Raw genomic sequence first — 12177 nt, forward strand, 5'->3', positions numbered from 1 at the left:
ACCGAGTCAGTGTCTTGGTAATCATGTCCTTGGATTGTGCCTCATCAATATAATTGGCTTTCCTGTCCCTGAACCTGAACCTGTGATCAGCCCTAAACAGTTGTCCCTAAAATGTATCATTGAACAAAAATAAAAAGAATTTTTAGAGTACTTGGTTGCTTTACTCTTCGATCATGGTCTTCTAACGAGTTACTACTTTGCAAAAGTGAAATAGTTTGGAAAGCGAGAACGAGTGACCTTGGGAACTAAGCGCATTAAATGCAAACTCTGTCACTTAAACGTTTTACAAAAAGTAAAAGTTTTTTAAAATTAATCCTAAATTTTAAATATCACAATTCATTTCCCCTTTGTGTTTGGAGTCACTTGGTTAATAGTATGTTTACGAAATGACGCATCTTAAGTAGATGACAAAGCTTATTAAAAAATTGAACTTGTCTTCATTGCCCACAAGAATGGAACGATTGGGGAGAAATCTCATTTTGTCGAGACTAAGGATTTTGTCAAATTTCGAACTCACGAAAAAGAAAAATCTTATTCTTTGGAATATTTTTCCATATTTATGTTGCCGCTCCTGCATCAATTTCTCACCCCGTCTCCTTTTTTTAAAAAAATTTTAAAAAACACGTTCATTTTGAAAAAAAGTTTCAACTTTAGGAGAAGGAAGTCGAAAAGATGAAAAGGTACTTCCCTAGTTTTCTTGACTCAACAACCTTACTAAGGACAACTTCCTGGTTGAAGCACTCAATGTAGTCGCATAGGAACTCATTCATGTCTTGTATGATGGCCTCTAACACATTTATTCATTCAATCTTCTTTAGAGATTTAGTAATGTGTAAGATAAATTGATGATAAAACTCTTCTTAAAAATCAATATAACATTTTTTAGAGGTTTTTTTTACAAGACCTTTTCCTTTTTTTCATAGTTAGGGTGAAAGACTACATTTTATAGGTCTTGAAGCTCTTTGCTAATTAGAGGACAACTTCAATGCTCTTTATAATGCTCACTCATGATATTCTTTATTTCCTTTATAAACTTCCATACATGGAGGTTTCTTAAAAAAGAACTTGGAATAAGATAGTTCATAATTTTGAAAGTGAATAATTCTTGAAAAGAAATTTGTCTTTTAAATTCTTGTGTTTGTGATCTAGAGTTATATCAATGAAGATGATGATTATATATGATCTAGCGTCAAATACTCAAATCCTCATCTCTTGTGTGTATATATCACTAAGACAATATTCGTCTATTTCAAAATGATTGTTATTTAAGATTTTTGTACACAGATTAATGAATACAATAATGTTGTTATAAACTATTACAACTTTTATTAAACTAACCTTATAATTATATCAGAAGAAGTAGTGTATAGTTATTTTAAAATAAATTTTATTTACTAAAACAATAGACATTTTAAAAATGGAAGGAATAATTTGGAAGGAATATTATAGTTGCTAATGTAATGTATTAGGTTTTCTTGAGAAATTTTTTTCAAATTAAATTTTTAACGTGTTGAAATTTTGCATGATTGTCAAGAGTTTAACTCTACTCCCTCCGTTTTTGTATTATAAGTCGTTTTAGACTTTTCACACAGTTTAAGAAAAATAATAATTGTTATATGAAAATGAGAAATTATGAAGGTTTTTACAATATTATCCTTCATTAATGATATAGGGAAGATAAATTTATATAATTGAAAGGAGAGAATAATAAATATTTAAGGATATAATAGAAAAAGTAGCATCAATTATTCATTGGTATTGTAAAGCGATTTATATTTAAATTCAATTTATTTTCAAAAACGATTTATAATAAAAAAACGGAGGGAGTATTTTATACTTTACTTAATATTTATTTAAGAGATAAACAAAAGTATAACAGGTAAATTTAATTAGTTTAATTAATTTAATAAAAGAATGAGAGTAATTTTTCACTTATGTTTATCCATTTTCACCTATCTAATTCTAAGCTAGAAGTAGAATACTACTCCTATATTCCATGGCAGCGCACTTGCACAATGACCAATGTGGATTCTTTCAGAATTTATCCTTTTTAAATCTCGTTACACACAGTGTACAGCAGGCTTTCTAGTTTCAGGCAAACAACCAAACCAACTGCAACAAAGTGAACAAACAACAAACTTTTAACCGAGTAGCATAACAACAAAGACGCACGTGTGAGCATTCGCCACGTCACTTATCCAACCACCGTGTGCCGTCCCTTCCCAAACCCCATTTCGTCGTTTCTTCCTTCCTTCCTTCATCCATTCCTCTCTTATTATTTTCACCACTACTCTTTATCATACTACGTGTGAACAAAAACCTTACTCTCCTCTTTCTTCATCTTCTTCTTCCTCTCATTTTCCAAATTTAACAAATTTCCTATTTTATAATGCCCACGTGGTGGGGTAAAAAATCAACCAAGACCAAGGACCTTCTTCACCAAGAAGAGCCACGTGGCGGAAGCAGCAGTGGTGGAAGTAGCGGCGGCGGCGGCGTGCTTCATTTCAATTTTAATAAGTCTCCGATTAGAAACGCTGCCAATTATAAAAACGGTTATTATAAACCAGAAAACCCTAGGAGTTTTGAAGACGCTTCTAATTTTAGAAATTCTCCCAGATCTAGTAGAGATTTCACTCCTTCAACCACCACCACCACCGCTGCCGGTGGTTCTTCTTCCTTTTGGGATTCCGAAGCCGGTGATAAGATAGGGCATCCTTTGCCGCGTCCTTCTGTTTCTTCTACGCAAAGCTTGAGTAATGATCAGGGGATTACTTTTGGCTCTGCTTCTGTTTCTGGCTCTAGCGTTAGCTCCAATGGCTCTTGTGATGATCCTTTGGCTTTTAACTCCCAGATTAATAGCGTTAGGTTGGTTATACTCGTCAATTGACTTTCGATCCATTTGATTTTCACTTTTCTAGTTATGATTGATATTTGAACGTATAAAGTGACTTTTACTTTTAAATCTTGATCTCTCTTCATTTGGTGTTATTATGTGCTTAATTTAAATCATTACTACAATTGCTTTTAGTTATGGATAAAATTTGTAAGGAAAGGTAACACAGGGCTGTTAGGTTTTGTTTTTTTTACAAGGGTGTTATAGTTCTCTATATGCTGATGCTAGACTAATCACTGTCATTTCTTTATGTTAGGGGACAATGTGAAACAAAGTTCAATGTGAGGTCTAAAAGCCCTGGTCCTGGGTCAAGAGGACCTACCAGCCCGACATCACCTCTTCATCCAAGGTTGCATGTTTTGAGTCTTGACTCACCTACAGGCAGGCAAGAAGATGGAAGGAGTGAGTGTCATCCATTGCCTCTTCCTCCAGGATCTCCGACTAGTCCATCTTCAGCTCTTCCGAACAACGCGAGACCAAATGGAATGGTAGAAAATTGTGCCACTAACCGTGGCAGGTGGAAGAAAGGAAAGCTTCTAGGTCGGGGAACATTTGGGCATGTTTACTTGGGATTCAATAGGTATTTTTTTCTCCTTTTTCAGTGATGTATATTTACTTTCAATTCTGTTTTGGATTAGCTTCCGACAATTTTTATCATGTATACTTTTCACTTCCTGAATATTTAATGGAAAAAAGTGTTTTTTCAGTCTGGTGGGTTGTAAATTGTAATTATACGAATACACAAATATTTGGGATTCAAATTTAATATCACAATGCCAGTTTTGTTGGCAGAAACAAAAGTCTGACATTAGAGCCCAACTGTTTTACAGAAAGAAATCATCAGCCTACTTTCAGATTGCGCATTTTGTCTGGTTTTGTCCATATTACGGACAGATTACCGAAACTAAATGTATTCTGCTTCCTATGTTTTTTCTACCTCTAAAATGCTTGTATTGCGAATTTGCAACTTTGGCAGTGAAAGCGGACAATTGTGTGCAATAAAAGAAGTCAGGGCTGTATGTGATGATCCAACCTCAAAAGAGTGCCTCAAACAACTTAATCAGGTAATTTAGTTGTTTTTCTGAAGAGATGTGCTTCATGCTCTAAGCTTCACCGCAGACTGTCACGATAATACTTTTGTAGTTCTTCTTTTCACTGTTGCAACTGAGTTTGTTTTTAAAATATCAAAATCATTTGGTGATCTAATAAATCTATATCATGTTTTCAATTTGCTGCAGGAGATAACTTTGCTGAGTCAACTTTCACATCCAAACATTGTTCAATACTATGGAAGTGATTTGGTATGCTAATATGTTCCTGATGTTTAATCCTGTAATATACAACATATAGAAAAAGAAATTAGAAAATCATGAATGTGATCCATTTTATTTTATAGATGTACATTTTCCATGCTTGCAGGGAGAAGAAACACTTTCCGTTTATTTGGAATACGTCTCTGGAGGTTCTATTCATAAATTACTTCAGGAATATGGGTCCTTCAAAGAGCCTGTCATCCAAAATTATACAAGGCAGATTGTCTCCGGACTTTCATATCTTCATGGGAGAAATACAGTGCACAGGTAATTCTGCAAATCATATTATAACTATAGCTTGAAACCGGTGCTTCTTGAATCTTTGTAAGTATTTACATGCTATATCTTCACAGGGATATCAAAGGGGCTAACATACTAGTTGATCCTAATGGTGAAATCAAGCTGGCGGACTTTGGAATGGCTAAACATGTAAGTTTATCATGCATATACTTTAAAGTGTGCATCGCTGCCGTCTCACTTGAAAAATTCGTAATTGATTCTAGCACTGAATAATTAGACAGTGACATTGTAAAATTTGTGGAGAGTGTATGATTAATACTGCTTCTTTTGGGATTTGATAAAATTTGCCATTTTACTTATCTGAATGCCTAGTGGTGGAGTCCTTCCTCTTCCACGAATGCATGTGCTTTCTCTCTCAGAATTGTGAACACCAACATAGAAAATGAGAGGAGAGCTGGAACCTATCTATTTCTTACACAAACATTGCACATTCTCTTCTCTGTTCCATCCTTTTATTACTTAACTATATAGCATTGTCATAAGCACGTGGTAGAAAGAAAATCTAATTTAGAGGGCTTCAAAAAGTATAATTTTCTGTTTTGGTTGATTTCTTATTTATGGAGACCATCTCTGAGTTATGATTTGTCCTGGACCAGATAAATTCTTCATCCTCAATGCTTTCTTTCAAAGGAAGTCCACATTGGATGGCGCCAGAGGTAAATTCTCTTCCCCTTCGTTTCAGATTTTGATTTTTTTCTCCCCGCTCCTTTCACTTTCACTGGAACTAGTTATGTATCCTTATGTTAACTTTCTTAGGTTGTAATGAATACAAATGGCTATAGTCTTCCTGTTGATATTTGGAGCTTGGGATGCACAATTCTTGAAATGGCAACATCGAGGCCTCCTTGGAGTCAGTATGAAGGGGTGCGATATTGACTATTTTGAACTAGCATTCGATTACATATTTGTTATGACTTTTCATCCTGTTTGTAAAATATGAAGGACCAACACTGTTTTTCAATGTTGGATTCAACAGGTAGCTGCAATATTTAAAATTGGCAACAGCAAAGACATGCCTGAAATTCCTGATCATCTCTCAAATGATGCAAAGAATTTCATTAAGCTATGCTTGCATAGAGATCCTGCAACTCGCCCTACAGCCCATATGTTACTTAATCACCCCTTTATTCGAGATCAGTCAGCAACAAAAGCTGCAAATGTCAGAATAACCAAGGATGCTTTTCCCTACATGTTCGATGGAAGCCGGACGCCGGTACGGTGTTCGATTCTTATTTATTTTCTCAGTGAAGTTATGTTTCATTGGCATCTTACAAGCTAGTTCTACATATCGCTAAGTTGGTCACATAATCATCATAAAGATGTTCTGTTCTCTGAAATATTAATATGCTGCAATCATTTTTTAAATTTAGTTTGGTTCCCTAGTTTAAGGTGATACGTTACTGGATAACATCAAATATTGTACATAATAACTTAATGATAGGATACTGGATTTTTAATCATCCAGAGGGGTTATAATACCATGTCAGGATTTTATCTATTGTACTTGTAGAGCATATAGCTTTGTTTTTTTAGGTAAAAGCTGACTACACAAATTTATATAGCGGACTTCATGCTACTAAATTATACCTTGGAGCAGAACTTGAACCCAAAATACAATATCATTTGAAGTTGCGATTCTAACGCTTATATCCCTCTCACTGATTTATATATATTTATAAAGTTACATATTTTCTGGTAATCAATTTTGTGGTCAATCTTGGTCTGGAGCTAACTTTCTCTTTGCTTGTTTGATTTTGCAGCCCGCTTCAGATCTTCATTCCAATAGAAATTGTATTGCTTCTCATGATGCAGACCATGCAACAAAGCCAGTTGTTGCATCTTCCCGAGCAATAAGGAGCCCAAGGTTAGATATCTGATTTTTCGCGGTTATTTATGATTGAAGCCTGGTTTTCTATACCTTTTTATATATGCTTCATGTTTTTTATGTTATTTAGGCTGACTTGCTGTTTATATTTCCTTATTCAGAGACAACACAAGAATGATCACATCCTTACCAGTATCTCCGTGTTCAAGTCCATTGCGACAGTCCGGTCCGGCACACAAGAGCTGTTTCCTTTCTCCTCCACATCCAAATTATTCTATGATGGGACATCATACCCTTGCTTCATATGAATCATATCCAATGAGATCAAATGCCAAGTTTACTCTTGATCCTTGGCAAGAAATACCTATGTACAAAGCCCACACACCTGGTGGATCCCCAAGGAGACTTATTTGAGTTTTTAAATGTAAATACCCGTAAGATCTTTGTTGGTTTTCCCCCAGCCTGCCTTGTGCTCTGTAGTTGAACTTCATTCAATCTTAACTCTCTGAAAGTTCAAACTATATAAAGAAAACTCTGGTCGATTCTTTCTTTATAAATGAGAAATAGACGACGGTAGAAGTGAGAAGTGTAGGAGTCATCTCGGTGCAGGCACTGGACTGGGGAGACCTTGTAGCTTGTAACATTTTTCATTGAATACTGTAAACAGAAGGTGCTTGTACTGTGTAGTAGCGTTTTTGTTGTATATTGTTATTAGTCCATGGTAGAAAAGAGTAAATTTTCACACGTATTTCCTTTTTCTTTTAAAATGCTTGATGTGATTCATGCATTTCATTTACTTTTTTGTCGGTGAGAGATTACACACATTTCCCTTCAACGATGGATAAGTACTCCCAGTAGTCGAGGGTCCAACAAGTAAAGAAGCTCACTGAAAACCCTACATGTCACCTGTTTGGGTTTTCCTTACATCCGAGAATTTACACATTGTGTTAAAAGTGAAAAGACCTTACGATGTGTTCAGACTGTTGTTCCAACGAAGGTTAAGATTAAGATAACCATGTTGAGAGAGTTTCTTCAATAATAATTCGTTGCTTCTCGAATCAGAAATGCATTGAAAGAGAAGAGATGAGGGTGGTACCTACTAAAGATCGCCCAAGTCAATAATTGATTTAGACATAGAAATATTATTTTCAGCTTTTTGTGAGTGTGCACTTAATTTAACATATTAACATATGATTCTTTATGTGATCTAACAATTTATTCTACTATATTTTATGAGTGAATCAAGTGTTTTCTTAAGACATGTCTACACAATGTTCTTCACGTCCTAAAATGTTTTAAACGATGACATATCCGTGACGTCTTTGTAGTGACATCACCTTTATCATTATTGCTCGTACCTCTACGTTTTACATGATTCTCCCTTGTGGGGCCAGAAGCGATATGAACTAACCATGATCCAAATTCATGGACACGAAGGTGGTTGGGCCAATTTTACTTTGCATTGATCTCATAGGACCACTATCAAACTAGCATCAAATTTAAGACTTGCATAACTATGTTTCTCAACCATATCAACAACAAGTTACATACAATTCTCACCAACCTCTAACAAAAAACAAAATACATTGAAAATGCCCTGTATAAATTAAAATAGATTAATTTAATATATATGTACGCATCTATTTAATCTCTCAATAACAAGAAATGATAATGCTAATTTGTGCCCCAATGACACAAATTAAGAAATTTATTTTTAAAAATTTTGTTTTAAAATATATAATAAAAAATTGATTTTATATTTTCTTTAAAATTAATATACAAATTGCAAAATATTTCATTAACAACCATTGTTAACTTGTGCTCTTTGGACACGTTAGCATTATCCTTTAAAATATTCAAATTTCAAAATTCGTGTGGAATTGGTCTGAGTGATTCTAAATTTTATAATTCCCACCATGCATACGGACAATTAAAAAAATTTCATAATTTTGAAAGAAATGCTAACGTTATAATAATGAGTAACCTTTATATTTATTGAGATTGATTTATCGTGAAGCTTCCGCGGGAAGCTGCCACAAATTTGAACAATACCAATTCCCTTTCTTCCCCAAAACCTAAATCCATTAACATCAAACAACCTAAAAATGCCGATCGAAATGCCTCAAGGCTTACCATTCTCCGTAGACACATGGACTCCATCCTCCAAAACCAGCAAGCGACACCATTTCCTCACGCACGCTCACAAAGACCATTCCTCCAACATCACTTCTCATTCCTCTTTCCCTATTTACTCCACTCTTCTCACCAAAACCCTACTCCTCCAACATTACCCTCACCTTCATGATTCCCTGTTTCTAGAAATCGAAGTAGGCCAATCCTTGATCATCCATGATCCCGACGGGGACTTCACTGTTACAGCTTTTGATGCTAATCACTGTCCTGGTGCGGTGATGTTCTTGTTTGAAGGTGAATTTGGGAATATTTTACATACGGGAGATTGCAGGATTAATCTCGAATGTCTTCTCAATTTACCTGATAAGTATGTAGGGAGGAAAGGGAAAAAGGCTACATGTCCTCTTGATTGTGTTTTCTTAGACTGTACTTTTGGAAATTTCACTCGTTCTATGCCTACCAAACAATCCTCTATTCAACAGGTTCGATAACTTTTCACTCTTTTTTGCTTACATAAAGCACACCATCAAATCCATGACTTTTTTTGTTGCTTTTTTATGAAAACTGGAAGTAAATTTATTTATGATTTAGGTATTTAGAGTCCTGTAAAGCCAGCTCATATATAGTAGCTGCAGGGATATCTGACTGCAAAGACGCGAGTTTGTTTGAATATGTGATATCCTCTTTATTCACCTTTAAGACAACTGGAGAAAAAACAAATATTCACCTTTAAGAGGTGAAATTTCAGTCACAAGGCAACTAGAAAAAAAAAATTGTTCCTAGTAATATATTTAATTATGTTCTGCTAGGGAACTAGATGTGTCTAGTGAAGTGGTGAGATGTGGTATTGGATCGGTGGAGCAAGTTTCTGGTGCAGCGGATATGAGGTTGGTCTGCAAGATTAGCACTCCAACGTTCAAGTCAGTGAGAGAATGAGAAGTAATGTGAGAGTGAGAATGAATTTGAGTTTCTAAAATGACGTGCTTTACCCTTATATATCAAGAGCGGTTGAAACCGTTTGCGAGTGATGCGGCATGCTGTGTGGACAGCCGTCTGATTGAATTGGTCGGGTGATTGATGCATTGGAGGACGAAAACATCTTCTGGGCAGAATGAAGGTCTACTCGTTCCACGCGCCCATCTACTTGCAATTCACTCTTGGGCCTTTTGGCACGGGCCTTGGGACAGCCCAGAACAAATTCCCAGCTTCATCATGTTTAACCCCTTCAACCTTGGTCTTTCTAGTTCCCGAAACGTGATAGGAATGATAATGTGCAAGTGGGCCTTGACTATGGTCCTAGGCCCAAAATATGGAACGTGTATGAGAGGAAACGTTGGAAAGGAAGATGTGGACAGAATAATGTCAAGGCTGCATGAGTTGCATGAGTGGGGGGAGAGAATAATATATAGGTGGTTAGAGGACAGAGAGGGTAGCTAAGTTTTCTGTTAGTGGAAACAATTCATTTGCCGTGAATTGTGGAGAGCCTTGGCTCTAGGGATTGCAAATCATTGCAATCATTATCCTTGTAACTGTTTGATTGTTGTTAAACGAATACACAGTTGCATTCAATCCATATTTTCTCTATTATTATACCTGAGTTCCATCAAAACGCATGATTTCTGTGTTGTAAAATAAATATGTTACAACAGGTGGATTTTTAAGCCCAAGCATGCTTCATTTATACTTTTTTGTTTGTTTTCGTGGTTCTAATTTCTGAAACTTTCAATGTATTAGTAGATGCATATTACTGTGCTTGGAATTAATTTTCAACCATATTATTTCCCCAAGCGCAAAGATTGCACATTACTAAGTTATTTTTAGTTAAATTGAATCCATCATTCTGCAATATTGTTAACTCATTATGAGTAATGTTCTATCTGACAGTTTTGATTATGGAACTGCAAAGCAGGTTGTTAATTGTATATGGAAGCATCCGGATGCATCGACAGTGTATCTTACCTGTGATGTCCTCGGTCAGGAAGACATCCTTGTTCAAGTGTCCCAAACATTTGGAGCAAAGATATATGTTGATAAAGCCCAAAATCCAGAATGTTTCAAGAATCTAATGGTTACCGTGCCTGAAATCATTAGTGAAGACCCATCTTCCCGTTTCCATTTATTTGATGGATCTCCAGGACTATATGAAAGAGCACAGGCAAAACTGGTTGAGGCCAAGGCATTGCTCCAGACTGAGCCTCTCATTGTCCGCCCTTCTGCTCAGTGGTATGCTTGTGAAGAAGTTTCAGATGTTCAGAACACTAGAAAAAAGAGGATGAATGAAGCAGTTAGGGATCAATTTGGTGTTTGGCATGTCTGTTACTCAATGCACTCTTCCAAGGAAGAATTGGAAGAGGCGCTTCAACTTCTTGCTCCAAGGTGGGTTGTTTCAACAACCCCTCCCTGCAGGGCTATGGAGCTCAATTATGTTAAGAAATACTGTTTTAATTCTAAAGCCGGTCTCAACAACTCTGTACTGAAGCTTCTGGATATGACTGTGGAAACTTCTGACTTTGTAGATACATTTGTCAAACCTGTAAACTGTTATCCTGTGCCTTGTACAAAAACTAAATCACCCATCAAGCAGTACACTGATGCGAAAGCACTGGAAGAGTTGACTCTTTCGGATAATCGTTCGCCTGTCACATTATTTGGAAGAGCAAGGCTTGGTCTCCAAGATGTCGACTTTTTACGAGTACAGTGCAATATTTTACCAGTTAATGCCCCTTTGCAAACAGATTCAAGTGATGCAAGACAAGAATGTTTAGATGATCCTGCTGAAGTGAAATGGGAGAGGTCACCAGAAAGAAAGGAAGATTTACATAATGTGAATAAGAATCCGCAATTAGAAGAGGTTCAAGAAAACACAAGAGTTCGTAAGAGTGCCTCTAATGAAAATATTGGATCCCCGGGCCTGAGTGAACATATCAAAAAATATTACAGGCCAATGAATATTCCTACGCTTCTTCCCTCATTAGTGGATCTTAGGAATTCCATGAAACGTGCCAAGAGGAGAATTGATCAGTTTTCTGCGGCTAACTTTGATCGGAAAATGCCCATGGATTGATGAATCTTTAGATTTTAGATGAATTTATTTCACCTTGCTCTTTCTCAGATTACTGTCTGTGTTGCAAGAGTGCTTCGCAAGAAGTTGCAATGTGGGAAGGCAGAATTTGCAGGAGCAAGGAAAAATGTTGCGGATTTGTTTCAATAATGTTGTTGACATTATACTTTCTTTCAATATAAGAGATAGATACATCAAAATATGTTTGATATTGAGGAATAAAATTGCGTGGGAGTTCATGTATGATGTCCTATAGTGGCGATGGTGATGGTGATCAATTCATATAATTACCTTTTATTGCTTCTTTTTATTGGTAATTAGTACATTTTTATAGTCACGGACACGTGTGAAGTAATTGGGTTTTTTAAATACATAAATATAAAAACACATTACTTTCATGTTTTTTAAATAACACTCTTTTTAAATTTTCCCAAAATAATTGGGTTTTGAACCACTTATACCCCTGAGACCACAAGAAGATGCTCAATAGGAGACAGGTGAGAAAAATGTGTGATGATCCACAAAAGAAACACAAGAAAAACATATTAACATGTCATGGAACCTTCAAATTTCAAATAAGGTTCCAATAATCATCAACATGCAGATCACTTGTGTTGTGTCAACTAAGTGAGTAAACAATGTACTGTACCAT

General features: G+C 35.8%; 2 protein-coding genes across 2 annotated transcripts; both read left to right on the plus strand.

The window, feature by feature from the left end:
• The first annotated feature begins 2045 nt into the window (after positions 1 to 2045).
• LOC131638432 (mitogen-activated protein kinase kinase kinase 3-like) lies at positions 2046 to 7079 on the plus strand. Its single transcript, XM_058908999.1, has 11 exons — positions 2046 to 2865; positions 3150 to 3473; positions 3870 to 3957; positions 4132 to 4194; positions 4313 to 4473; positions 4560 to 4635; positions 5103 to 5162; positions 5263 to 5370; positions 5483 to 5719; positions 6267 to 6370; positions 6493 to 7079. The coding sequence occupies exons 1-11, from the start codon at positions 2390 to 2392 to the stop codon at positions 6743 to 6745; spliced, it is 1950 nt and encodes a 649-aa protein (XP_058764982.1). The 5' UTR covers positions 2046 to 2389; the 3' UTR covers positions 6746 to 7079.
• A 1247-nt stretch (positions 7080 to 8326) lies between these two features.
• Positions 8327 to 11877, plus strand: LOC131638423 (uncharacterized). Its single transcript, XM_058908989.1, has 2 exons — positions 8327 to 8946; positions 10374 to 11877. The coding sequence occupies exons 1-2, from the start codon at positions 8437 to 8439 to the stop codon at positions 11526 to 11528; spliced, it is 1665 nt and encodes a 554-aa protein (XP_058764972.1). The 5' UTR covers positions 8327 to 8436; the 3' UTR covers positions 11529 to 11877.
• The last annotated feature ends 300 nt before the right edge of the window (positions 11878 to 12177 follow it).

This window comes from Vicia villosa, unplaced genomic scaffold, assembly GCF_029867415.1.
Source record: "Vicia villosa cultivar HV-30 ecotype Madison, WI unplaced genomic scaffold, Vvil1.0 ctg.002312F_1_1, whole genome shotgun sequence".
Taxonomy (NCBI): Eukaryota; Viridiplantae; Streptophyta; class Magnoliopsida; order Fabales; family Fabaceae; genus Vicia; species Vicia villosa.